The sequence below is a fragment of the Panthera pardus genome, unplaced genomic scaffold (genome assembly GCF_024362965.1).
Source record: "Panthera pardus isolate Hobbes unplaced genomic scaffold, ASM2436296v1 HiC_scaffold_12, whole genome shotgun sequence".
Taxonomy (NCBI): Eukaryota; Metazoa; Chordata; class Mammalia; order Carnivora; family Felidae; genus Panthera; species Panthera pardus.
The window spans coordinates 59,692,023-59,717,822 of NW_026526677.1; the positions used below are offsets into that span (position 1 = coordinate 59,692,023).

General features: G+C 37.4%; 1 protein-coding gene across 14 annotated transcripts in view; it reads left to right on the plus strand.

Moving 5' to 3' along the window:
- The first annotated feature begins 131 nt into the window (after positions 1–131).
- The window catches only part of EMSY (EMSY transcriptional repressor, BRCA2 interacting), an 87,679-nt gene continuing 62,010 nt past the window's right edge, over positions 132–25,800 (plus strand). For 4 of the 14 annotated variants that reach the window (XM_019449875.2, XM_019449888.2, XM_019449881.2 and 1 more), the window contains exons 1-8: positions 133–244; positions 1,969–2,077; positions 7,993–8,092; positions 9,683–9,757; positions 11,119–11,160; positions 14,687–14,862; positions 16,459–16,611; positions 19,240–19,499. In XM_019449875.2, the coding sequence (XP_019305420.1) occupies positions 2,008–2,077; positions 7,993–8,092; positions 9,683–9,757; positions 11,119–11,160; positions 14,687–14,862; positions 16,459–16,611; positions 19,240–19,499 (876 nt within the window). In that variant the 5' untranslated portion in view covers positions 133–244; positions 1,969–2,007. Of the gene's footprint in view, positions 245–1,968; positions 2,078–7,992; positions 8,093–9,682; positions 9,758–11,118; positions 11,161–14,686; positions 14,863–16,458; positions 16,612–19,239; positions 19,500–25,800 lie in introns of all 14 variants that reach the window. The other 10 variants (XM_019449884.2, XM_053900115.1, XM_019449883.2 and 7 more) reach the window with 8 other exon arrangements.

Genomic DNA, 25,800 nt, shown 5'->3' on the forward strand with positions numbered 1-25,800 from the left:
CTCTTCTTTCCTTTCAAAACGCGGAGGAAAAGAGGGACTGGGAGAATGGAAGCCTTCTGGAGCCTGTTCTCCGAAAGGCGGGAAAGGCGAACTACACCTCCCGACTGGCAGCGCGCGGCTGCGCCTGCGCCCTGATGCCTGTCGCCATCTTGCCCCTTCTGAGGCACCGCAAACAAACCCAATTCCTGGTGTTCCCTAGTCTTGGCGGAGGAGCCTTTTAGATGAGCCCCGAAAGGCCGGGCAGGTGGGTGACTCTCGGACAGGGTGCCGGGAAGAGCTGGCAGGTTAGCCGGGCTGGAGGAGCGCCGGGCCAAGCATTTGGTCCCCGGCTTGGGGCGCCCAGCCCCATCCTCCGTTGTCTCCTAACGGGATCGTGGGGCTCCCTGAGGTGGGCTGAGGGGGACTTTGGCAGGCCTGGTGCTGGGATCCTGGGGGTCCAGCTCTGGGCGCCTCCCGGTGAGTCTCGGTCGTCTGCCTGGCTGTCCGCGCGCCTAGTTTCTCTCTGTTGTCCTCTCCGCTGAGGAGGGAGCGAGGCGCTGATGCCGACCGTGGCCCCTGACACCGGCTACTGGTCCTGAAGGGCTTGGGTAGTGGGCTTGACATTGGGGTTGGCGCTGAGCGGCACCGGTGAGGAGGGTGGGCGGGCTGCTCTTGTTGTGGTGCTGTGAGAGAGTGCGTGTTTGGGGAGGGGGCGGGGCGGGCTTGCCTCCTTGACACTTGAGTGGGGGAAGGATTACACGAGATCCCGGCTGCCGGAGCGGGCTCCCGCTACTGCTGCTTAGATTTCCAGTGCGCTGCGTCCCCGCGGTGGGGTGCGCTGGCGGGGACGCGTCGGGATGCCGTGACGTGGTGCTTGTTCGGGCGGTCGCCGGCCGCCTCCAAGATCCTGTCGGGAGGCGGGGACTGGCTTGTGGAGGGAGCGGATTCCTTTGGCTCTGCCCCTTCTTCCTCCTCCCCACCCCTTTTCTTTATGTCATCCTGCCGGCTGGGGCGCGCAGTCCAGTTCTCCTAGCTCTGGGTTGGTTCGTAGCTGAGAGGACTATGGGAAGTCGGGGGGGGGGGGGGGCGGTCAACTCCGGGCGCAGAGTTGGAGTTAGCAGCCCCAGTGCCTGGAACGGGATATAGCAGTTATTACGGTTCGGTGCCTGACTCAACTGGGGAGTGAGCTCGCTCATTCATTCATTCACTCACTCACTCACTCACTCACTCATTCATTCTGCTCTCCTCTGTCTTCATTCACCTACTTAACCAATATTTACAGTGGATCTGCTGTGTGCTAAGCAGGTATTGTTCAAGCCCTCAGCGCTAAGTTGTCTTTTTATCCTCTGAACCAGGCAATTCCCAGTACAAAGTAAATTCCTGACATCTGAAATTTTGGTAAATGATTGTCGAAGGACTACTGGGTGTAAATTCATCGTTCATTGTTCAGACTTGAGAAGACCGTTTTTGAAGTTCCATTAGCCCTTGTAACGAGCTGGCAGCTTTATGTATTTTCTCTCTTGTTAAGTCTCGAATGAGAAAGCCAGCAGAAATCAAGTGACTTGCGCAAATCAAGTAGTAGCACCTATTTATTAAACAACATGCCAGCCACTGTGGTAAGAACTTCACATACTGTCCTTTAATCCTCATGACGAATTGGATGATAATACCTTTGTTTTCCAGATGGGGAAAACTTTTGCTCAGATAGGCCCCTTCACCCAGGATCGCACAGCCAGCGAGGTGAAGGCTAGAACTAGAACCTAGAGGTGTCTGACCCTAAAGCCTGTGCTCTTTCCACTGTCTTATGCCGGAATAATAAGCTCCGGAATGGCTGTTTAGTTCTTCATTTGTCAAAAGTTGAAAACTGTGGTGGTGAAATAGGATTGTTCTTGCTGGTTTTACTTCTTAGGGTGTGGATCTCCAGGCAAGTGGCCTTTTGAATGTACTTTGTTAATTTGATTTTTGTTTTGTTTTGTTTTGTTTTGTTAGGGAAGACAAGCTCTTTGGGGCTACCAAAAAGAAGCAGCAATGCCTGTTGTGTGGCCAACCCTTTTGGATCTCAGCAGGGATGAATGCAAAAGGATTCTTCGAAAATTGGGTACGGTTTTCATTTTTGATGTTTTATGACTTTCTATGATACTTTTCTCTTTCTTTCTTTCTTTTTTTTTTTTTTTTTGTCATGGCTGTTTGCCTGGATGTCCTATCTCATGCTGCGTTAGAAATTTTTTGGAGGTGCATTCCCCATCTTACTCGTTATTTCCCCAGTGCCTAGCATAGTGCTCTGTACTTAGTAGGTGCATGAACCATAATAATAAAAATAGTAGCTAAGAGTTCTCGAGGGGTACTGGGCTGTTCTGAGATTTTTACTCTTTCAGCATCTCATTTAATCCTCACTCAAATGGAAAAGGTAGGTTTTTTGTTTTTTTTTTTTTTTTGTCTGTTTCCATTTTACAGATGACAGAACTGAAGCTTAGAGCCCAAGGTGATGCTGGAGTCAGGATTGTAACCCAGGGAATATGACTCCAATATCACTTTAGCATACTTTTAACCTTCATGAATATATGTGTGAATTACATACTGTTTCTAAATTCTAAGTAAATGTTAGCTATGCTGACTTCTCTAAATTATATTTTACTGTCAGTAATAAGACATTCTTTGTATTTATAATTAATTATTTTGAGCTTTTTTTCCTTTAGAGCAGCCTTTCTCAACTAGCATTTTAGGGAGAGAATTAAATACTAATGCTGAACCTAATCCATTGTATGTAATGAACTAACTTACGCATTTAGAATTGTAATCGTTATGTACCGTTCTTGGGAAAATTGAGAAAAAGAGTTACTCGAATTATTTTCTGTATTCTGTGGTTCAGATGAGGATCCTTGGCTGAGAACTGCCGCCTTAGCCTGTAAGGTCCAAGAAGGACCTTGTCGTCTTCTTTACCACTATCGTTGCAGGCTAGCACATAGTAGACGTTCATCAAATGAAAAAATTATTTGAAAAAAGAACATTAAATATTTGGAAGTGGATATGAGTTATTTGGATATCTGTAATTTTGAAGGGTAAAGTGTGGGCTTTGATTTCAGAGAGACCTGGGGTCTTTGTCTTGTCACTGATGACCCGCAAGATCAATTTATTTAATCTCCATCAATCTGTCGACATTTTTGTAAAAGAAGCATAATAATATCTGCCTCATAGATTTGTTATGTGGATTAGTTGTATATAAAAGGGGCCTATCACAGTGCTTGACATCTGAGGGTATAGTGTTTTAGAGCAGTTGCTTTCAGACGTTAATGTAGTTGCAGGTGAATCTTCAAAGGAAATTTTTGTTGGGAATTCCTATATGTAAATCTGAATCATAGCTGCCCTGGCGCTGCCTCCTAGTAACATTTACCCTTTTTATTTTTCCTCAGAGCACTACGAGGATTTCTCTTATTTTAAACTACCTTTTTGCATTGTATTTTAGCATGTTTAGAGAGTTTTTTGAGGCAATCATTCTTTTATCACATTTTTCCTTTAACCTTACATCCAACTTTTAGTACTAATTTGAGGATGATTTTCTACACACTTACATGCAATTGCTATAATTTGCTAGCTACCATTTATAAAGTTGGACTTGTATTAATTTCATAGCTAAAATAATTGCGGAGGAACAGATCCCAAGTATAGTAGACTGCTTTAGAGTTTTTGGGCTTTTGGGGCCTTGAGTCAAGAGATTATGTTTAAATATAAAAATGGTAACCTTTAAGTCTAAATTTATCTTTAACTTTAGCCGAGGCTGTGTGGGTACTGTTGCTAGAGAGCTGTTTCTGTACAAAAGAAAACAGCCTTCCTGCAGAGTAATGTCGTCTTCAATGACCCTTCACTTTGGGAGGTGAGCCTTGGTAGTGATTTGCAGAAAGACTTCCTCCCCACCCGTTGGCCTATTATCATAACAATGAAACCTTTGAATTGCCTTCAAATAGTAGCTCTAGGTCCAAAGTTTAGAGAAAGTACTGTATTTAGGAATTAAAATATTTTAAGAATTAGGTTTGTCCTTCCAAAAACAGTTATAAATCATATAACATAAAATGTTAAACATTGAGATTTTACTTAAATAAAAAGAAACTGGGATAGAGAATTTTTTTATGATACGTTGAACAGGCCAGTAATAGATAAATGCTTCCTTCCCTCCTTCTAGCCTGCTTTTCCTCTGCCTTATTTTTTTGAAAACCATTCCTGAGCTACAACTCCAACTTGGGGCTTTACGGACTATGTTGTTTATGACTGATTTGTTTAAATGGAATGGGTTGAGGACTTTATAAAAGTGGTTTGGCGAATCTTTTTGTTTTCTGTGGTGTTTGCATATATTTATGTATCATTAGAGTTAGCACTACAGTAGAATGGCACCAAAAATAATGCCAGAAATTCAACTAAGTTTGATATTTGTCAGGATCTGGGGATACCTATCAAAATGGAAATCAAATGTGAAGGAGGTTGGGAAGCCAGTGAAGGTTCTTTACAATGAGTGAATTTCTGGAGGAGGGAGGAAGTGCCTCGAATCGTGTACCTATGATAACTGTTGTCTGAGTCCCAGTTTTGTGTGAGGTTGCCACCTCATACTTTTGTCTATGATTTTTTAGTTAGACTTGGAATGACACTTGAAATGTCAAAAATCTTTGCCACATTTCTTTAGTTAATTTCACTCTTTTTGAAGTAGTATCTTGATCACCATAAACTGCATAGGCCAAAAGTGAACTTTTTCTTTGTCCTCATGCCACCTCCTCTCTCTGACCTCTCCATTTCTTTGTATGGTATTGCCCTTCTAAATATCTTGCAGACTGTAAAACTTGGTTCCTTTCCTTCTGCTGTTATTTCCACATTCAGTCAATTACAGAGTCCTATCAAATAAAAGCATTTTAGCCTGGAATTAGAGGCTTAGTCTGGCCCCAGACTACTTTTCCATTTTTATTTTTCTTTATTCCTGTATCTGTATCTCTTGTTGGATTTTAATTGCCTTGAAGATAGGCACTTTGTTTTATTTATATAATCATTCTCATGGTACCTTGTAATAGTAGTCATGTGCAATTAATAGTTTGGTTTGAATTAATGACTGTCCGAGTACAGACATGTTTTTACTTTCCCTAGAGTAAAACTCTGAAAATGGTCACTGACTGTTATTGGAAGTTTGATGTCTATATGAGATATTATTGGCTTTTACTCTTCCTATTCCTTTTGCACATTTGCATTTTTTCTCCTCTGCTTGCTTAGAGCACACTTCTGATTAAAGCTTATGCTTCTAGATCAGATGATGTGTTTCCCCTCTGTGCTTTTACCACTGTATTATAAACTGTATCATAATTGTCTGATGACTTGTTTCACTGTAGCTTTATTCTAAGGTTAACTCCTTGAAGGTAGAATTTAGCATACTATCTGATATCTATAATAGGACTCAGTACTGATTTGTTGAATAAAATATTCCATAAATGAGGCATAAGCTTTTAGTATAGTGATTTCTTAGTTGGTTATCCCCAGTGCCTTTCTGAACTCTACTTTGGGTCATGATAAAAGCTGAAATACACGTTTCCTGTGACTAAGTATTTTCTTCACTTCTCCAGAATGGGAAAGCTTTTTCCTTCCAGAGAGACCCCATGAAACATCTACATAGTATTCAGCATAGATTGAATATACAGGGTGTTTACACATGGGATAATTCAGTTGGACCAGACATTTCTGTTTAATATAGTCAACTCACTTACTCTACTATATAAAGGTCTTTTTTTGATTGTCAGAACTATGAATAACATGAACTGAATGAGGCTATTAGTTTATTATTGGTGTAGTACTTAGGATGCAGATACGCATGCCTTTATTATTTGGGTGTCCGGCATTAGGAAGTAGCAAATACTAACTAGTAGCAACTTGAATTGAGTAAGAAGATAAATGTAGTTTGGACACTTATTTCCCATCATTCAGTTTTGCTCAGGTATACTCGTCTCATAGTTTAAGACAACTATATTATTATTATTTTTGATGCTATGGATGCTGGGGGTTTTTCTTTTATTTTGTGTGTGTGTGTTTATTTATTTTTGAGAGACAGAGAACAAGCGTGAGCAGGGGAGGGGTGAAGGTGGTGGACAAAGGATCTGAAGCAGGCTGTGCACTGACAGTAGAGAGAGCTCAATACAGGGCTTGAACTCACAAACTGCAAGATCATGACCTGAGCCAAAGTCGACACTTAACACACTTAACCGATTGAGTGAATTCTGAATTCTGTCATGTGGTTGTATTCAGCTGGTAGCTTAGATAGTTGACTGGGCTCAGCTGAGATGGCTGGGCCTGTCTCTCCATGTGGCTTTTCATCCTGGGCTTCTTTGCATCTTGGTTATCTCAAGGTAGCAAGGCCCTGTGGGCAAATGCGTATTGAGCTTCTGTTTGCATCAGGTATGCTGATGTTCCACTGGCCAAGGCAAGGCACATGCCAAGCCCAGAGTCAGTGTGGGAGGGGACTACACAAAGTAGTACAACTTCCATGGAGTGTGCTGGGAGGCAGGCATGGCTTATTGGGAGCCAATGAGGAGTTTTTGGTTGTATATCTTATTTTGTCTTTTTAAAAAAATTTTTTTTAACATTCAGTTTTTGAGAGAGTTAGAGAGACAGAGCATGAGCAGGGAAGGGACAGAGAGAGAGGGAGACAGAATCTGAAGCAGGCTCCAGGCTCTGAGCTGTCAGTACAGAGCCCGATGTGGGGCTCGAACTCACAAACTGTGAGATCATGACCCAAGCCGAAGTCGGATGCTCAACCAACTGAGCCACCCAGGTGCCCCATATTTTTTTTTTTTTTTTTCATGTTTGTTTATTTTTGAGAGAGGGAGAGAGAGATAGAGCAGGGGAGGGGCAGAGAGAGAAGGGAGACATAGAATCTGAAGCAGGCTCCAGGCTCTGAGCTGTCAGCACAGAGCCTGATGCGGGGCTTGAACCCATGAATTGTGAGATCATGACCTGAGCTGAAGTCAGATGCTTAACTGATTGAGCCACCCAGGCGCCCTTGTCTTTTTTTTTTTTTTTTTAATTTGTATATTTTGAGACAGAGACAGAGGAAGAGTAGGGGAAGGGGCAGAGAGAGAAAATCCCAAGCAGGCACCATTCCCAGTTTAAGGCTTGATCTCACAACCTTGAGATCACAGCTTGAGGACCAGGAGATCATGACCTGAGATGATATCAAGAGTCTAACCAGTGTCAGAGATTGACAGTTTCATTTCATAATGGTTGTTGTTGTGGAAAAATAGTGAAATGAAACTGTCTGGCATTAGGGTTCAGTGTATTATATCCTTGTTGCTATAAGAGCAACTCATGTTTCCTAACTTGCCTTAGTTATTTTGATGGTAGGTGCAGAGGATCTTAGATCTGGAAGATAACTTCAGAGTCTCTTCTAGATAAAGAAATTGAGGTTCAGAGATGAGAAGAGACTTGTCCAAGGTCACAAAACTAGTGAGTGAGTGGTAGTGCTGGAGCCAGAATCTGGTCATTTGACTCTTGTTCTAGGAGTTTTTCTACTGGACAGTGCTCATGGTATTCTCAACCCCAGGAGGGAGGTAGAATGTAGTTTGAATTTCAGGCAGGCCTAAGGAATTGTTTTAAGGATTGGTCAGTGTAGGTACCTGTCGGTAAAGCTAAAAATTTATCTTATCAGCCTTACATCACTTGGAGCCTATTCCTAATTGTTGGTAGCATCTGAGTTAAGTGTTCTTCAGTGATAATGTGCAAGATAGTATTTACCATTGGATTTTTCTACCTAACATTTTATATATGTGACTTCTGTGAGATAATAACAACAGCAAAAAAATATACAAACATTATAAAAGCCACATTTTAATCTACGTTCTTAGATAGGATTTTTGAGAGGAATTTTTAAAATTTTGCATATTGATTTTTTTTTATTGATTTCTAGGTTTTTTGCCCTGAAGTTTCACTATATGTAGCCATAGTTTTAAAATATTGAAGGCCTATCTTGATAAAATAATTTTCTTCTTCTAGAATTGGAGGCATATGCTGGAGTTATCAGTGCACTTCGGGCACAGGGGGATCTCACCAAGGAAAAGAAAGATCTTCTTGGAGAACTCTCAAAAGTTCTTAGGTAAATTATCATAAAAATTTGTGAGACATGACTCTAGAAATTTCATTTTGAGGGGTTTTAGTACTTTTTACTCTCAAGTTGAAGACAGAGGTGTTCAAGTTTTTGGTGCTTAGGTATCCCATCCCAGTTGTGGAGGCTTTGTTACAGAGAGTTATATAATTTATCATTTATTCTATAATCAGAAAGGGTTTAAGGCAGATAGTTTTAGGTTTGGGTCACCTGGGAAGGGGAGGTAGTTTTGACCTGGGTGAAGGAAAGAAGGGTTGGTAGCAACAAGATCTGAAGACCTAGAGTGGCCCAGTGACATTTGTTGGGAGGGAAGAAGGAGACTTCTTAGTTGTTGTCTTAATTTAGAGAAATGGGTGGTTTTATATAGTCATAGCCCTAAGGATAGTTTACCCCCTAGCTTCCTGCTAGAATGGCACTTTAAATTTGTTAAAAAATTCTAGTGAATGGAATTCTTAGATACCTTGTCTTGATCCATTCTGACATCTTGAGCTTTTTCAGAAAATACTCTGTTTTAATGGAAGTTACCTTTCTACATATAAAACCATTTTGTTCTATTCTTTTTTTAAATGAAAATAGGGAAGAGGCTTTTCCTATATTTAGTTGCCATTAATTTAGGGATTTTAATTTAATTTAAGTGAAATCCTTAATCTTACTGTCTTCATGTTTAACAATTTATATATTTTCTGTTTGTTGTTTATATTTCCTCGTAAATCTGCTTTCTAGCCCTTTAAATATTTTAACCCATGTTATGGATTTAGTTTAAGCAGCAAAGATTACAATTGAAGAGTGATACTCATTTTATTGAGTATTTATGAATGGAATGGGGATAACCTTTTTTTCACTTGTTTAGTGTTAACCTTACATGTATTTAATCAGGGTCAATATAAGCGCATTTTTACCGTAATGGTAATGTGAGGTAGAAGACATACAGGTGAAGTGTTGAGTAATAAGGGAGTAATGTCCTGGTGTCAAATTTCATAGCATATAGCCACCAGAAAAAGATAGCTTATCCTGCCACTTTTGTTTCTTTATTATATTCACTGAACATAAAATTCACTGAATATATTCACTGAACATAGCATATAGCCACTGGAAAAAGATAGCTTATCCTGCCACTTTTGTTTCTTTATTATATTTACTAAACATAAAATTATAGACTCTTAAGCTTTAGAAAAGACTTCAGAAGACTTTCTTCCAAGTGCCAGAATCCTTTTAGTAACCACGATTAGGGGTCATTCAATGGCTGTTTGCGTATTTAGGTAACAGGAACCTCTGCTAATCTTGAACATGGTCTGACATTTCTGAGTTTTGGAAGTAATGACTTGATATCAAGCTGATTTGTCTTCCTATGATTCCTAATTTGCAACTAATCCTGCAGTTACACCGAATCATTATGAACCCTTCTTTGTGATTTTAATTAAAGCATCTGAAGGTGTATATTAGGCCCCTGTCTATATCTTTTCACAAATCAATCTTGTCCCCCCTCTTCCCCAAGCAGAATGTTGACTTAGAACATTAATAAAAGTATAGAAAAGAGCTGCCTGCTTGGCAGAGTTCTATAATGGCTATTTTTTTTCATAGCATCTCAACAGAGCGCCACCGTGCTGAAGTTCGGAGAGCAGTAAACGATGAACGGTTAACAACAATTGCACATAAGTAAGCCATTAGTCATACAACCCCTGATTTTTTATTACGTAGTATAACATAGTTTTGAAACAGTCTTCCGATTGTATAGCAGATTCCTGAGTCTTTTATCTTAATAGTAATTATTTCTGTACTCAGGGATCCTGACCATAGAGGTGTTACCTGTTTATTCACTTGGTTATGTTTTTGCATTTGGTCAGGCAAGCTTTAAGTACTGAGGTCAAATCCCACTACAGTGTAATCTCTGCATAACTAAAGGCCACCACAGTTCAGCAGATGATTCACTTAACTTGAAGCAAAGTTCAATAATAAAGTAGTATGCTCCCCTAATTCAGCAGCCCCTTAGAGGTTCTTTGTAATGGTATTTGGTATGTATATTGCTTTGTAAATAGGCATTATAAATTTTTTTATAACTGACTAATATTTCATGTATTTTGAGATTCAGAAAAAAGATTGTAAAAATTTATGTTCTGCATTTTTTAAGAATTATGAATGTATCTTACTTAGTTTACGTTAAAAAGCCAACAAAATAAAGTTATAAACAATTCTTATCAAAATTGTTTTCAGATCATTATAACGATTTGATAGATGGGGTGGAGGGTGGTAGAGGACGAAGGGCAGGGATCAAACATTAGGAGAGTGCCTATGGAGACAGTGCCTCCTACAGAATAGAGAGGAGCAGAAATTATCCTTTAAATGTTTATGCAGGATGACAGGAACATTTCAAAAAATAAGATACATTAGAGTATAACTCATTTGTTTTTTATTTTTATGTCTTAATGTGAAATAAAACTAAAGGAAAAAATTCAGTGCATTTCCATAATGTGATAAATGGTATGTTTAAACCAATTGGCAGTATTTGAATTGGCCCTATAGATCCATTAGCTTCATGTTGTGCTTTACCGTTCCTCATTTTATTTAACTTATAAAATGGGGTGCTACCTTTTTAACTGTGTAGTTTGAAGGATTAGGTATTTGAATTTAGAGATTTTTCAGTGGTAGGTATGTATGCACTGTAGAAGTTTGGAATTTTTCCACTATAGACGTTAAGTATTTAGTTGTCAGGCCAACATGGTTGAAACATTCAAATATTAATGTGTTCCTTCTTTAATTTGCTCTAAGCTTTTGAATTGGGATGCTCTCAAAATAATAACTGAGCCTAGATTCTAGTTTGAGAAGGTAATAGGATGCTTATGTGCTAGATAATAAAGTAGTAAACAATCGCTTACATTCAGAGGCACTTAGAGGCAAAGCTAGTACTTTAAAAGCATTGGAACAGTATTGTGGGACAATTAGTTGTAAGTTGATGCATCAGTTTCATACTTAAAGGATAACATTTATTTAGTCTCCTTTTCCTTTTTTCCCCTTTAAAGAATGAATTTATCCTTATATTTGGGTGAAAGACCAAGTTACAGGTATGCAAATAGGTTATTATTATTTCAGGCTTTTTCTTGTATTTATTTCAAAATTGAAGCTCTCAATTATTCACGGGCACATGTTCCCATTTACGAATTAACCGTGCCCTCTGCTTTCCCTTCTCTTCCCTTCCTCCCCCTCCTAATACTGCCCACCTTTTAGCCATTTTGCTGCTTGGGAGTACCTCTAGCCAGAGGGTGGGAAGGGAGAGGAGGTGAAAATTGTAATTAGTCATTTTACTACTTGTTAGTTATCCTGAAAATGGTTTGGTGGAGGAATTTACAAGTATGCCAAAGTATTTTTGGATAATATGTGGATTTCTTTAATCTGTTTGACCTCTCCCTTTCCCTCCTCTCTCTATTAGCATGGATAATTGAGAGTTGGCTTTTATCTGCCTGTTTCCTTTTTTTCTCTCCTTTCTGATTTCTTTAATACATGAATTTAATTTTCTGAAGAGTTTCCTTCAGCGTATAATTTTAAGCTTCTTAGGTCTTTCCATACTCCTGTTTTAATATTTTATGCCATGGTTTTAGTTTGACTAGGTGTCGTATTTTACTTGTTGAGCCCAAGGGTCGGGGAGTGTGGATTGGTGAGGAAGGCATAGATTCCTTATTCTCGACATCTCCTCTGCCCTCTTTCCCTCAGAAGTAGCACCAGAACCTAGATCCAAAGATTATTTATAGGAAGTCTTCATACCCTGAGCCTGAAAAAAGCAACTGGAGCCCAAGAGGGATGCATCTGAACTGACTGCATTCCCTTTCTCCTCTCCCGTCCCTCCCCCACTCCAAACAGCAGCTTAGGCCAGAAGGAATGTGGTTGAAAGGTGAAGAGAAAGCCGAGAAGACTGAGCACAAAGGAAGTGGAAACAAAAGGAGCAGGGTGTCTGGGATCAAAGAAAAGCCTTGCTTATGGCTCCAAGTATAACACGCGTTTATTATTTGGCACCATATCATTTATTAAGTTTGGTACTCTAGTCCAGTTTTGAAACATGTCAGAATGTTATAATAGCAAAGCCTGGAGTGTCAAGGGGCTCCAAAATTTTTAATTGCGCCATTCTTGCCAGCATTGTCTCTAGTGTTGGAAAAAAGTGGCTGTCTGGAATTACTGTTCTCTTAAACTCCTTCCCCATAAGCCAAAAACATTCATAGGATACTTTGTGAATTTCTGTATGAGAGTAAGGAGTTTTTGTTGGTGCCCTACACACCACAGGATGTGAGGGCCAAGGTAGTTTCACTAGTATCATGTTAGATTTCTCAGGAAAGGAGCTAGAGCAATGTTTCTACCCTCCCTTGCCATACTTAATATAAATAGAGAAGTGATCCTTACGTTGAAACTTAGGAATTCCAGGGAAATCCTGGAGTGAGAGTTTTACAAAAATCTGTAAAATTCAGTTTAAATGATTTGTGCAACTAATGCATATTCACACCCTCATTACTAAGCAAATAGGAATTTTTAATCTAATTCTAACATAATTTTTCACTCAAAAAAAAGTTTGAGCATGTTGGCATGAGTAGAAATTTGGAAGATTTCTAGATTTTTAAAAAAATTGCAGTTGTATCTTTTGCACTGCAAATTCTGTCTTTTCAATAGCAAATATTCATGTGTTTCAAATTACTAATCTTCCAAATTTCTGCCACCATTTAAACAATGCACCAGGTAAGTGTAGACATTATTTGTGTGTAAACTCACCAAGCAAATTTACTGGTGATATTCTAATAAAATGATACCAAAAGAGGAGTAAGCCAAGAAAATGCTAAATAGTTCTTAGAATTTTTCCTTTGACAGTGTCGCCCATTTTGGTTTCTCTTTTCTTGTTTATACCATTCTCTGTTTCAGAACTACTGTCAAATTGGAGATTATGCAAACAATAAGTTGCATTATATAACAAATTTGTGGAGTTAATTGGGATCTTAGGAATTCCTCTTTCCCTTGTTTTATTAGGTAGGATTATGTTAAACAACTTGCAGATTTCTTGTAGTAGTAACCCAACTAGATTCATCAACTACTAGAGATTCCTTTCTGAACTGAATGTAGATCTTTCTCAAGTTGTAATTTATTTGTTCCATTTGGTGAAGGTTGGTAGTAATTAGACAACAGTGCTCAATTAGTATAAGTCAAAGCAAATGTTAGGCATAAAACCCTTTTGAAAAATTGTGTACCTTCTACTTGTTGTATGGCAAGTAATGTCAGTAGTGTGATGTATGCTTGTTGAAGGAAACGTTTAGTGGCTGTGTGACCTTAGGGAAGTTATTTAACCTCTCAGTGACTCAATTTCCCCATCCACAAAATGGAGATAATAATTGCCAATTTATTGAGAGAATTATATGAGTTAATGCATAGAAAATGTTTAAAACAATGCCTGACATAGAGTAAGTGCTTAGTTGATGTTAACTACCACCACTACCACCACCACCACCATCATCATCATCATCATCCCATTATGGGCTTTTGTGTATGCTGTCTAAACATGAAGAATCAGTGGACATTCAGACTCTTAAGCCCTAGATTGGGTTATAGAATCTTTGGTTTGGAAAAGGTGCAGAAATATTTCTGACTTAGTAAAGAGATTGATTAATTGATTCTGGGTGAATTTTAAACCTTGACACTAATCACTAGGAGAAGTGACACGACTACTTTTTGTGGAGTCAAATCGAGAGAAGTGACACAACTGTCCTTTCGTATTTCAACCATATTTAAATTGGATTCCTGGGATAAAATTTGCTCAAGAAGTTTAGAGTGGAGAAATAGAATAGTGTCTGCTTAGGGGTATAGTTCAATGGCCTCAAATACTTCTTAGAGTGAAGAGTTGTATAAGTAAAATTAAAATAGTGACAGGTTTCTTCCAGTAACCTCAGATCTAGTCTGTTTTTTAACAGGAAGCATACTAATATAACACATTGTCAGTGATACATGCAGTGATATATATATAGATATATATCTATATATCTATATATCTATATATATATGTATATATGCACATAGTCCTTTTCTATCCCTCCATACTTGGTCTCCCTCGTTTACTGCCTCAGTTTCCCTTGTTTGAAAGCCTTAGAACCTCTGGCCATGCAGGCAGTTAGATAATTTTGCAAAGGTTCAGTGAATTCTATCCTTAATTGTTAAGGAAAATCTGATTTTAAAAATAAATTAGTACGTTTTACCTTTTTAGTTGAATTACAAAATTAAGTTCTAAAAGTTAGATACACTAGTTTTCGTTAGCAATACCAGATTTAAACTAATGAAAATGATGTCAGTATTTAGAAGGCATAGGAAAATTTTTCATAGTTTCATTTGTGTTCATTCTAAGATTCAGATAATAGAATAAAATGTGTAAAAACTTAAATGTATGTGAAATCCCTTGAATTCTGATAATTATCCATAATTTTGATTTTGCTTGCTTAAAGTTAAGCCTCTCCTATTCACTCAGGATACTTTTGATAATTTCAAAACTTATATTTGCTTGAGAAAATAGTTGATTCATTTTTAGTGATTGAGAACCCTTGTAGCAGCGTTTTCTTTTTTGTTTAGTATGTCTGGACCTAATAGCTCTTCAGAATGGTCCATTGAAGGTCGTCGATTGGTCCCACTGATGCCCCGGTTGGTTCCCCAAACCGCCTTCACTGTAACAGCTAATGCTGTTGCCAATGCAGCTATCCAGCACAATGCATCTCTTCCAGTGCCTGCAGAAACAGGAAGCAAGGAAGGTGAGTAGAAAACTATTTCTGTGTGTAGAGAAGACTTTTCTCAGATTCTTCAAGAACAATTGTCTTGATTTTCATCTGTTTTTAATCCCACTGTGTGAAGCTTGAAAAACATAGCGAGCAACTCTTATTCTGAAACTAGAAACTGCCAAGTTTTTAGTCTCAGCCAAAAAAAAATCTCTTGTTTGTTCAAAATGTGAATTATATTAATAACAAAATTGCAAAAAGCCTTCTTGGAATGAATTCTTGATATCCGTGTGTCTTGTTAGAAGTGGATAAAAGAGCTTGTTGGGTGACATGGAAAATAAATGATAGAAGTCATTTACCTGCTGGAGAAAGATGCCTAACTGATTACTTCGAAAATAAAACTCTGTTTTTTATCTTCAGGAATCAATGCTATATGGTGCTTCTCAGTTCTAGTCAAGGGTTCTAAATCCTTTAGGGATTGCCTGGCAGATGGAGAAGGATTTCTCATTGTTACTTAATCTAGTAATTGGCACATGCTGTAAAAATTCTTGAATTCTCTTGAAGTCACCAAGAGTAATATTAAATTCAAGAGTGCATATTGATTCTAGTAGCTTAGTTGTGTGTTGCTTGAAAATAACCCTGAATATGCAGTTGTCAGATTACTTTGGGGAATTGTCTTTTCTTGACTGGCAGTGGGTTTTGGAGTGGATAAGACACTCTTCATGCATGCCAGGCTCTGTTTTAGGCTGAAGGAAGCTATATTTAGAGAGAGACAGGTATTAATATGCAACCTGGGCCTGTGTTGAGTTTGTTTCCTTTGTTGTAGGAGGGGTATCTTTCTTTTCTTCCCACTTTTACTTTTTCTATCCACCTACTTTGTGGTAGAGTGAAAAGAATATAGGATTTCCAGTAGTCAAATCTGTGTTGGAGTCCTAGTTAGCCATTTCCTAGTTGTGTGATGTCCAGCAACTCTGTGAACCTTAAGGTTGCTCCTCTTTAAAATGAGCATGTGTTGTGAGAATTAGTGATAATATATGGAAAGGATTTAGCATAGTGCATGGAACTCAGTAAATGGTGCCTATGAACTATTCTTGCTTGTTGTTGTTATTCAAGAAATTGGCATATGATGTCATTATTGAGTTAGTGTTGCACTGCTTCAATGGCAAGGGTCTAGTAAGTTGTTTTACAATAAAGTAATCTTGCCGTGGTTCCCCCCAGTAGCCAAGTTGGAAATTGCTATGGTTAGGGAAAAATTATCCATCACTCCATCATTGGTGCTGCTATCACTATTAAAAGGGAATACAAGTATTTGCCTTTTGTCTAACTCCTTCCATGAATAAAAAATTATTTTTATTTTTCTCAGTATAGTTTTAAACTTGATTTCTTTGTAACTGTGCTCTTCTCCATTGGCAATGTCACCTGTAGACAGCTATTAAATACTTGAGGAAAACCCAGTGAAATGATGATTTTCAGGAAAGGTTATTATACCTTTTAATTTAATGGACCTAATGGCCTCTAACTTCTGATCACATGAAAATGTTAAAATTGGCCTGCAGTAAAAAAATAATTTTTCTGTATATGCGTGGACAGTTTTGGTGAAAGTTAACAGCAAACTTTTTTATCGTTCTTCAGTAGTGGTTTGCTATTCCTACACAAGTACCACGTCAACCCCAACCTCTACCCCTGTTCCAAGTGGCAGCATAGCAACGGTTAAGTCTCCAAGACCTGCCAGTCCTGCCTCCAATGTAGTTGTCTTGCCAAGTGGAAGTACTGTTTATGTCAAAAGTAAGTGATATTCTCAGTGTTATCAGGGCCATCTTGGCTAAATGCTGCAACATAGGCTCTGATTAGATCTTCCTTCCTGGATTAAATCATCGGTCCACTGGCTATTAGCAGTGGTTAGTTTTTGAAGGTTCTAAAGAATTCCTTTCTTTACACGTGACTAGTATTTATTGCTTTTTAATCAGTCCTGGGGGTTGAGAAATTACTTCTTTTTTGTTCTCTGTGGGAAATCTGCCTTGAACTGTCTTTCAAGAATTCACTTGTTTTTGATTGTCATGGAATAGAAATGGGAATGGAAACTGACAAAATGTACTTAGGTGATTTATTCAGTGTTTACTCCTATAATTGTAATCTTTGTAATGTTGTTTTAAAAATTGTTTATATAACATATCATCCAACTGTTAGATTCAGTGATACATTCTAGAGAGCCCATCTTTTATATTTCTAGTTAACTATAAGTTTTTGAAGTTTATTTGCAGTTTTTAACCTTGCGGTTCTATTCTGTGGAGCAGTTTAATGACCAGGTCATTTTTTGGTTTTAATGCCTGTTATTCCAATATTATTTTTGTTTTTGTTTTATCAACTGGAGATTATTAATATTTGATTTTCATTTTTCTCAATATAGTTATAAACTTGATTTCTTTGTAACTTTTAGATGTAGAGTTTGCTGTTTTAGGAATGGTTTTAGGTCATTGTCAACCTTGTTTAAATTAAAGTCTAAAAATTGAAGGTGTGAGTTCTATTTTATTACCAATTCCATGAGTCATGCTGTACACTTTTTTTTTTTTTATGTCTGCTCTCTAGAGATTTCCTATGTATGTTGCAAGGTTTTACATTTCTCACTTAATTTTTTTTAAAAAGTCTACAAAAACAGTTGAGGCTTTAGTTCATTAAAGAAAAAGCCAAAATCTGAAACTATTAAGGTTATCTCACTTAATTTTTTTAAAAAGTCTACAAAAACAGTTGAGACTTTAGTTCATAAAGAAAAAGCTAAAAATCTGAAACTATTAAGGTTATATCTGATTTCTGCAGATTTAGCCAAGGTGACTGTAAGAGATCTATTTTTTTTAATTATTCTTTTTTTTAAGTTTATTTATTTATTTTTGATAATCTCTACACCCAATGTGGGGCTCGAACTCATGACCCTGAGATCAAGAGTCACATGCTCTTCTGACTGAGCCAGCCAGGTGACCCAAGAGCTGTTTTTGATCATTTTTTAAAACATGGAAAGTGGGGGCTCCTGGCTGGCTCAGTTGGGTAAGCCTCCGACTTCAGCTCAGGTCATGATCTTATAGATCTCTGCCCCTCTGCCCGTCCACCATTCATGTGTTCACGTGCTCTCTCTCTCTCTTAAAAATAAATAAACATTAAAAAAAAAAAAAAGTGAATCTCAAACACGAAGAAACCTTTTCACATAATATACAGTTTCAAATAATAGGAAGTTTATTGCTTTATTTTGAGAAGTCACACAAACAACATTAGTTTGAGATAGAATTATTCATTAATCTATTTTCATATGTGCAAGGCAGTGTACTAGGGAAACAAACCAATAAGTCTTAGTCATTGCCCTCTGGAAGCACCTTAATTAAGGGGAGATGTGCAGGCTGATTGGCCACATTGCCATGGGGTAAGTGAAACAGAAGGATGTGGATTAGCTTTACTTAGAGGAGTAAGGGAAAGAAAGCTTCACTGAGGAGATGGTTTGCAGGATGATAATTGTAGGATGATGAAGAGGTCATTGATGGTAGGTGGTATAATAGTAGACCAATAATGTATAGAGACTCTAAATGGATAGAACGTGGTAAGGTGGCTTTGGGGAATGATGAGCAGTTTGGTGTATGAGGATTATAGGAGGGCACAGGGTTGGGTGGAACAGGGTGTAGTTGACCCTTAGACAGTGTGGGGCTTAGGGGCACTGACTCCCTATGCAGTTGAAAGTCTGCATGTAACTTGACTTCCCAAAAACTTAACTACTAATAGTTTATTGTGGGCCAGAAGTCTTACTGACAACATAAACAGTCAACTAACATGTATTTTGTATATGTATTATAGTTTTCTTACAATATAGTAAGTTGGACAAAGAAAATGTTACTGAGAAAATGTTATGGAGGAAAAGAGAAAAATTTACACTACTGTTATTGTATTTATTGAAAAAAATTCCACATATTAGTGGACCTGCACAGTTCAAACCTGTGTTTGAAGGTCAACTGTATTGTGTTCTTAGAAAGATACAGAACCTTGAATGATGTAGTGATGATTTAAGTGCCTCATCTTGTAGGGAGATAAAAACTACTTAAGGATTTAAGGTAAGGCATTGGCACAATTAGATGTGAGATTCTATAACTGGCAGTAGGATGGAGGGTAGAAGTGGAGTGATTGGAAGCAAGGACACTATTTAGGAGCTTGCTAAAATATAGGCAGGAGATAAGAAGGCCTGATAGAGCCACTGGGTTAAAGAAAGGAGGAAAGGCATTCAGAGAAAACTTCTGAGGGAAGATTGATAGGACTTAATGTTTGGGCATGAGGCAGAGGGAGAAGTCAAGGATGACTGATGACACAGAGATTTAAAATGAAGTATAAAATGCGAGGTTAGATTGTGATCTAAAAATAAAAATTTTCATTGCCTTTCAGGTGTTAGCTGTTCAGATGAAGATGAAAAACCCAGAAAACGAAGGCGAACAAATTCTTCTAGCTCGTCCCCCGTTGTCCTAAAGGAAGTTCCAAAGGCTGTTGTTCCGGTCTCAAAGACGATCACTGTGCCTGTGAGTGGCAGTCCCAAGATGAGCAACATCATGCAGAGCATTGCCAACTCCTTACCGCCCCACATGTCTCCTGTGAAAATAACCTTCACCAAACCATCAACACAGACGACAAACACAACAACACAGAAGGTATGTGGGGGAGGGAGTGTCTGTCTGCCAATTGCTGTTTCCATCTCTTTCAGGCAGTATGATTCAGATTTAACAAACATGTTCTGAGTGCTTACTATGTGCTTGGCATTATGCTGGGAATGTTCAGGTCTCTTACTTTAATTCTGCACAGAAAACTTTGGGATAGGCATTATTATTTCACTTTTTGTAGATGAGGCTCAGCGATGTCAAATGACTTGTCTAATATGACACAGCAGCTCTCATACTTCTAAGTCTTTTGTTTTATTTTATTATTATAATGCCATATGGAGAAAATTAAAATATAAGATTTTTTAACCTGTGTTTGGATAATTTTACTGTTAGGAACTCAGTTTTTTCTTTGCCAGAGTAACAAAGTTGTCAGAATTGGGCGTTTCATAGAAGAAGGGAAGGATATGATTACGTGATTATTGTTGCTTTCTTTTTTTATTCTTTGTATGCTAAGATTAGTTCTTTCCTAAACTCTTCTCAGTATGTTCAGATCATCAGAATTCTCAGTTTTATGTTACTAGAACCCTCTCACTTTCCACACTGACCTGGATGCTGACGGCACCTTAGGCTTGTTGCACACCTGGGATTCCCCTTCACCATCATTCTGATCTTCCTCCTTCGTTTATTTATGCATTTGCTGGAACATCCTCTGGTAGCTTCTTGGTATATGGGTGGATGGAAGGTAAATTTTTTGAGACCTTGCATTGGTGGACTGAAAAGTTCTTTATTTTACTCTCCTACTTTCTTGATCACTTAAAGCATTTTTTAGGCTGGAGGTAATTTTTCCTGAGAATTTTGAAGATACTGCTCCATTGGCTGTTGGCTTCAGTACTGTTTTTGAGAAGCCCCAATGCCATTCTAATATCCTCTTTTTTCTCTTTGAAAACTCTTGGTAACTTTCAGAGTTCTGAAATTTCAAGGTAATTTTCCTCAGTGTGAGTCTTTATTTTATCCATTGGGTTGCACATTCAGTGGTCGCTTTCACTCTAGATACTCATGTCCTTCAGTTCTGGGAAATTTCTTGAATTATTTCCTAGGTTTTTCTATGTTCTCTCTTTGTGGATCAACTATTCAGGATGTTGAAACTGCCTGGATTGATCCTTTAGCTTTCCTATCTTTTCTCATTCCCATTTTTCATTTTTTTTTTCCTGCTGTAATATACTATTTAAAAAGTCCTGGATTTGGGGGCACTTGGGTGGCTCAGTTGGTTGAGCGTCCAACTTCAGCTTAGGTCATGATCTCACAGTTCATGAGTTCAAGCCCTGTGTTGGGCTCACTGCTGTCAATGCAGAGCCTGCTTCGGATCCTCTGTCCCCCTCTGTCTCTGCCCCTTCCCCACTTGTGCTCTCTCTCAAAAATGAATAAACATTTTTAAAAAAATAAATAAAAGACTGGATTTTGGAACTAGACTTTCTGAGTTTGAATCCCAGTTTTTGCCACTTACTAGTTTTGTGACTGTGGAAAACTAAATTCTGGAATTAAGTTTTCTCATTTGAAAAATAGGGAAAACAATATAGGGTTTTGGGGTGTAAATAAGATAATAAATGTAAAACTGTTAGAATAGAGCCTAGCACATAGTAAATGCTCTGTAAGTATTATTTTCTTTATCCTTTAATGTTATCCTTCACTACTTCTCTGGATTTGTCAATTTTGTGGTCATACTTTAAATTTCTAGTAGCTCTTATTCTCTGGAAGTTCCTTTTTTTTTTTTTTTTTTTAAATAGCATCCTATTCTTTCATAAAATCACTATATTCTGATGATATTCATGACTTTTTTCTTGATGTTTTATTCTTTCATGTTTTCTCTCTTACCTGTAAGTTTATTTATTTGTTTTGATCTCTGTTTCATTTCAGAAATAAATGCTGGCTGTCTTCTTGTATATGATCGTGGGCGCTAAAAATTGACAGAAAGCTGTATGTGTAGGGTGGGGCATGTTGGCTGGTGATTTTCATTGTAGGTTGAGCTAGCTCGGCTGTTGTGTTGAGAAAAACCCACTACCCTTTTACTTCTATCAGTTATCACTCTCAGTAGGGCATTTTCATGGACTAGTCAGATTTCCTCAGAGAAGAATTTTCCAGTCTCCTTTCTAGAGTAGTAGTAAGCCAGTCTGCCAGGATTTGGGGAGTAAATGGAGGGACTGGGCTGGATAGTCTCACCATTCAGTATATAGACTTTACGAACCCCTCTGTTTGTAGCACAGCACTCACCCCCCACCCTCTACCCCCCAGCCCAGTATTCTAAGATCCCCTTGGATTGAATCTCTCCCTCAAGAGAGTAAATTCCTAGTCTTCCTTTAGGATGGGGGAGGATAGCTGTGGATCTAAATGCTGCCTAAATAGATTTTCAACTAATTTTCCTCTCTCTAGTGCTACTTTTATTCCCACGTAAAATGTATCTCGTGCTCTGGGGCGCTTGGGTGGCTCAATCAGTTAAGTCTCCAACTCTTGATCTCAGCTAGGGCATTGATCATCTCAGGGTCATGAGTTCAAGCCCCGCGTTGGGTTGGGCTCCACAGTGGGCGTGAAGTCTACTTTAAAAAAAAAAAGACTTACCTGCTCTCTATTCCTTAATCTTTCTGGGATTCTCTAGTTTCCACCTTTGAGAGTTTATTTGATTGATTACTCCTTGTCTGTTTTCTAGTTTACAAAACTTCACAGCTGTTATTTTCTTTCTATTTTGACCTTATAGGTTTATGTGCCTCTTCCCCTTTTAAAAAATCTCTCCATAATGCCTTAGAGGCATTTTGGGGAAGGAATGGAAGTACATTCTTGTCTTCAGCAGGTGATCTTTACCACTTTTGAATCTTTAGATTCATGGTAACTTCCATTTAAAGAACCTCCTTGAATTTTCCTGGAAAGATATCATTACATAATATATGAAAAATTATTTTTTTAGTGAACTAGAAGTGATAGTGAGCTGATCTGTGGAATATAATTCTATTTTCAGTTTTAGGATGAAGCATTATGGTATAGTGTTAAAATCAAGCAAGGATTTTTGTAGTCAAAGAGGCCTGGATTGGAACCCCAGCTCTTCCAGTATGACCTGAGATAAATTAGTCTTTCTAAATCTGTTTTCCCATCTGTAAGATGAGAATAATGCCAATCTTAAAAAGTTATTGTAAGGATTAAATGAGACTGGGTATCTTATTTTATTTTATTTTATTTTATTTTATTTTATTTTATTTTATTTTATTTTTTAAAGTTTATTTATTTATTTCGAGAGAGCATGAGTCAGGGAGGGTGGAGAGAGAGAGGAAAAGAGAGAAAATCCCAAGCAGGCTCTGTACTGCCAGTGCAGAACCTGATGCAGAGCTTGAATCTACAAACCGTGAAATCATAACCTGAGTTGAAACCAAGAATCTGATGCTTAACTGACTGAGCCACCCAGGTGTCCTGAGACTGTATACTTTAAAGTGCAGTAATAGGTATATACTCAAAAAAATTAGGTTCCTTCCCTTGCCAGTATTTTATGTAAAGCAGTGTTTTATTTATTTGCACTGTTGAGAATGAGCTCTTCCAAAAAGTGAATTCATCAGTTAACTGAAGCTTATTCCTTAATATATAGAAATTGACTATTTTTGATAACTTTGTGAATGTTAACACTGAACATACTTTTTGCATTTGTATATGAGGACTCCAAGGTAATCCTTCTGAGTATCACTTTTCATACAATATTATAATATAGTTATTGCTTTCTGGGTTAGCCCTGTATTAAGTGTTACCAGCCTGCTATACTCTATGAGATTATAAGTCTACTTATTATAATTTTTTACTGCCTTTTTTTTCTGGGACTTATTTTATCAGTAATTCTTCTATCTTCTCCCTTCTTATCTATTCTTTTGTTTGGTATTTGGGAAATAGTGTAGCAGAGTTATAGCTAAAATGGCACCCATTTCCCATCCATGTCTTTCTGTTCCCTTACTCTATTTTATTTTTGTTATACTTATAACTAGTTAACATCATATTACATATTTGTTCATTTTCTATTTCTCGTTAACATCATATTACATATTTGTTCATTTTCTGTTTCTTCCATAGAGTAGATGTTGTTGAGGGTAGGGACTTTATCTTGTTCATCACTGTATTCCCTAGTATTTAGAATAGTTTATGAAATATAGAAGGTCTTAATTTATGTTTGTTGAATGAATGAATGAAAAAATGAATAAATAGATCTGGCTCTGCTACCTTTCTTGAGCCTCAGTTTCTTAAAAAACAAAGAATAGAACTTACTTCCTAGAGTTATCAGGATAATTACATGAGATGATTCATGGAAAGTACTTAACATAGTGTATATGATGAATGCTTAGTAAATGTCACCTAACATTACTAACTTTCCAATCTTCTTTGGTAGACATATATAAAAATACTTGTAAAAGATGGAAGGCTCACCAGTAAGTAAAGTTGGCAATTTTTTTTTGTTTAATGACTTTCTCATTATTTTTGTTTTTGCTTCTGAATTGCCAAGTGAGAATGGATAGTTGAGGTCATCAGACATATGATGCTTGTTAGAGGGCATATTTATCTCCAAAGTCCTGTATAAACCATACCATGAGATTCCAAGCTCAGAACCTTAGATTTGTCCTACTGTACCTAAAAAATAAGCATTTAAAACAAATTAAATTAAAAATAAGACTCATTCATTCCACAAATGTTTACTGAGTATCTACTATGTTCTGGAGGCAAAACTCTACTCTTTTACTTCATGTATACTCAATGCTGTTTAGTTTTGTTGCTTTTTGGACAAGCTGCGTGTGGTAGCACTAAGAGATATTCTTTGTGATTTTGGGTTTTTTTTTTTCCTTTTCCTTCTGCTGGGTAATTGGATTTCTTTGAAATCTCTGTAAGGCTGTTTTCATTATTGCATTCACCTTGGATTTCTCATAAATCCTGTGTAAGTCAACTTAGGAATTATTTTAGGTAAAGTGACTTTTATATTAAATATAATTACTTATGAATTTGTGGACTTGATTCAAATTCAAATAGGTCATATATTTTCAGGATAGACAAATTTCCACCTATGTTAATGTGGTGCCTTCATTTTAAGTATAACATTGGTACAGCACTTATATAAACAAAGCAACAAAATATAGCTTTATGCTTTCACGTGCTTGATTGATATTTTTCATTTTATCCTTAGGGTGCAAGTCCCAGCACTCTTAAGGAGTTTTTGTGAGTGCTAGAAGGTCAGTAATTTGAATTATGGCCTGAATAAACACTGTTTGGTTCACTTGGTTTCAAAATCCCTTTATTTCCCCTGTTGTAATAAGTAACTTTAAAAGTACAAGTAAATTTTCATTAAGGTGGATCTTTAATTTTGGATAACCCCTTTTCAGATCAGAAATTAACATTCAGACTGAAATCTCAAAATATGTTTTATCATTTGTATCTATAACCTAAAACATGCTCTTAAAGACTTCTAGATTTATTTTGCTGAAATTTTGTCTTAATGTTGGAAGCCTACATGCATACTCTAATTTTAAAATGGGAAATATTTAACACAAGGGTGAATACTTCCCCTTCCCTTATCCATGACAGACATTGCTAATTGACTGTGGCATACTTTCCTGCCAAGCCTTGGTGAATCCTTATCTGTGACACAGAGTCCTTATAAACGCTGTTCCAGAAAGCTACTACTATTAGTTCAGAACTGGCAAATGTGAATCCTGATTGCCATTACCACTACAATTGGTTTGACTGTGGTAGTAGCTGTGAGTTCTTTGGATTCTTCGGGGTATCAGAATTTGAGGAAAAGCTATGTAACATTTTTTTCATGAAACAAAAATAGAGTACATTACAATATACTTCCAGATTGAATTGATCTATAATACCTTTACTAATATCTTTTTAACATTTATTAAGTAGTAATAGTAAGCTAATAACTACTGCTTGCTGACCGCCAAATATTGACCACCTGCTATGTGCCTAGCACTATGTTAGATGCTTCACATCATTATCTCTTTCAATCCTTGTAATGATTTGCAAGGTAGGTATTATTATCCCTATTTTATAGATGAAAATTGGAGCCTAGAGATTTTAACATGTCCAGGGGCCTGCCATTTGTCAGTGGCCGCAGCAGGATTAGGCTCAGGCTCATCTGATTCTTAAACTTCTGGACTTTTTACCATATTGGTCTACTTCTTCTCAGTGTATGTGGTGGTTTATGATTGTTTTCATAATAATGCTATATAGGTATTTGCTGATCAAGTCTATGGAGAAGTATCCTAGTCAACTGTGTATAGGTGTTTGCTTGTCAAGACTTAGATATATCTCTCTTGACTTGTCAAATAATTAA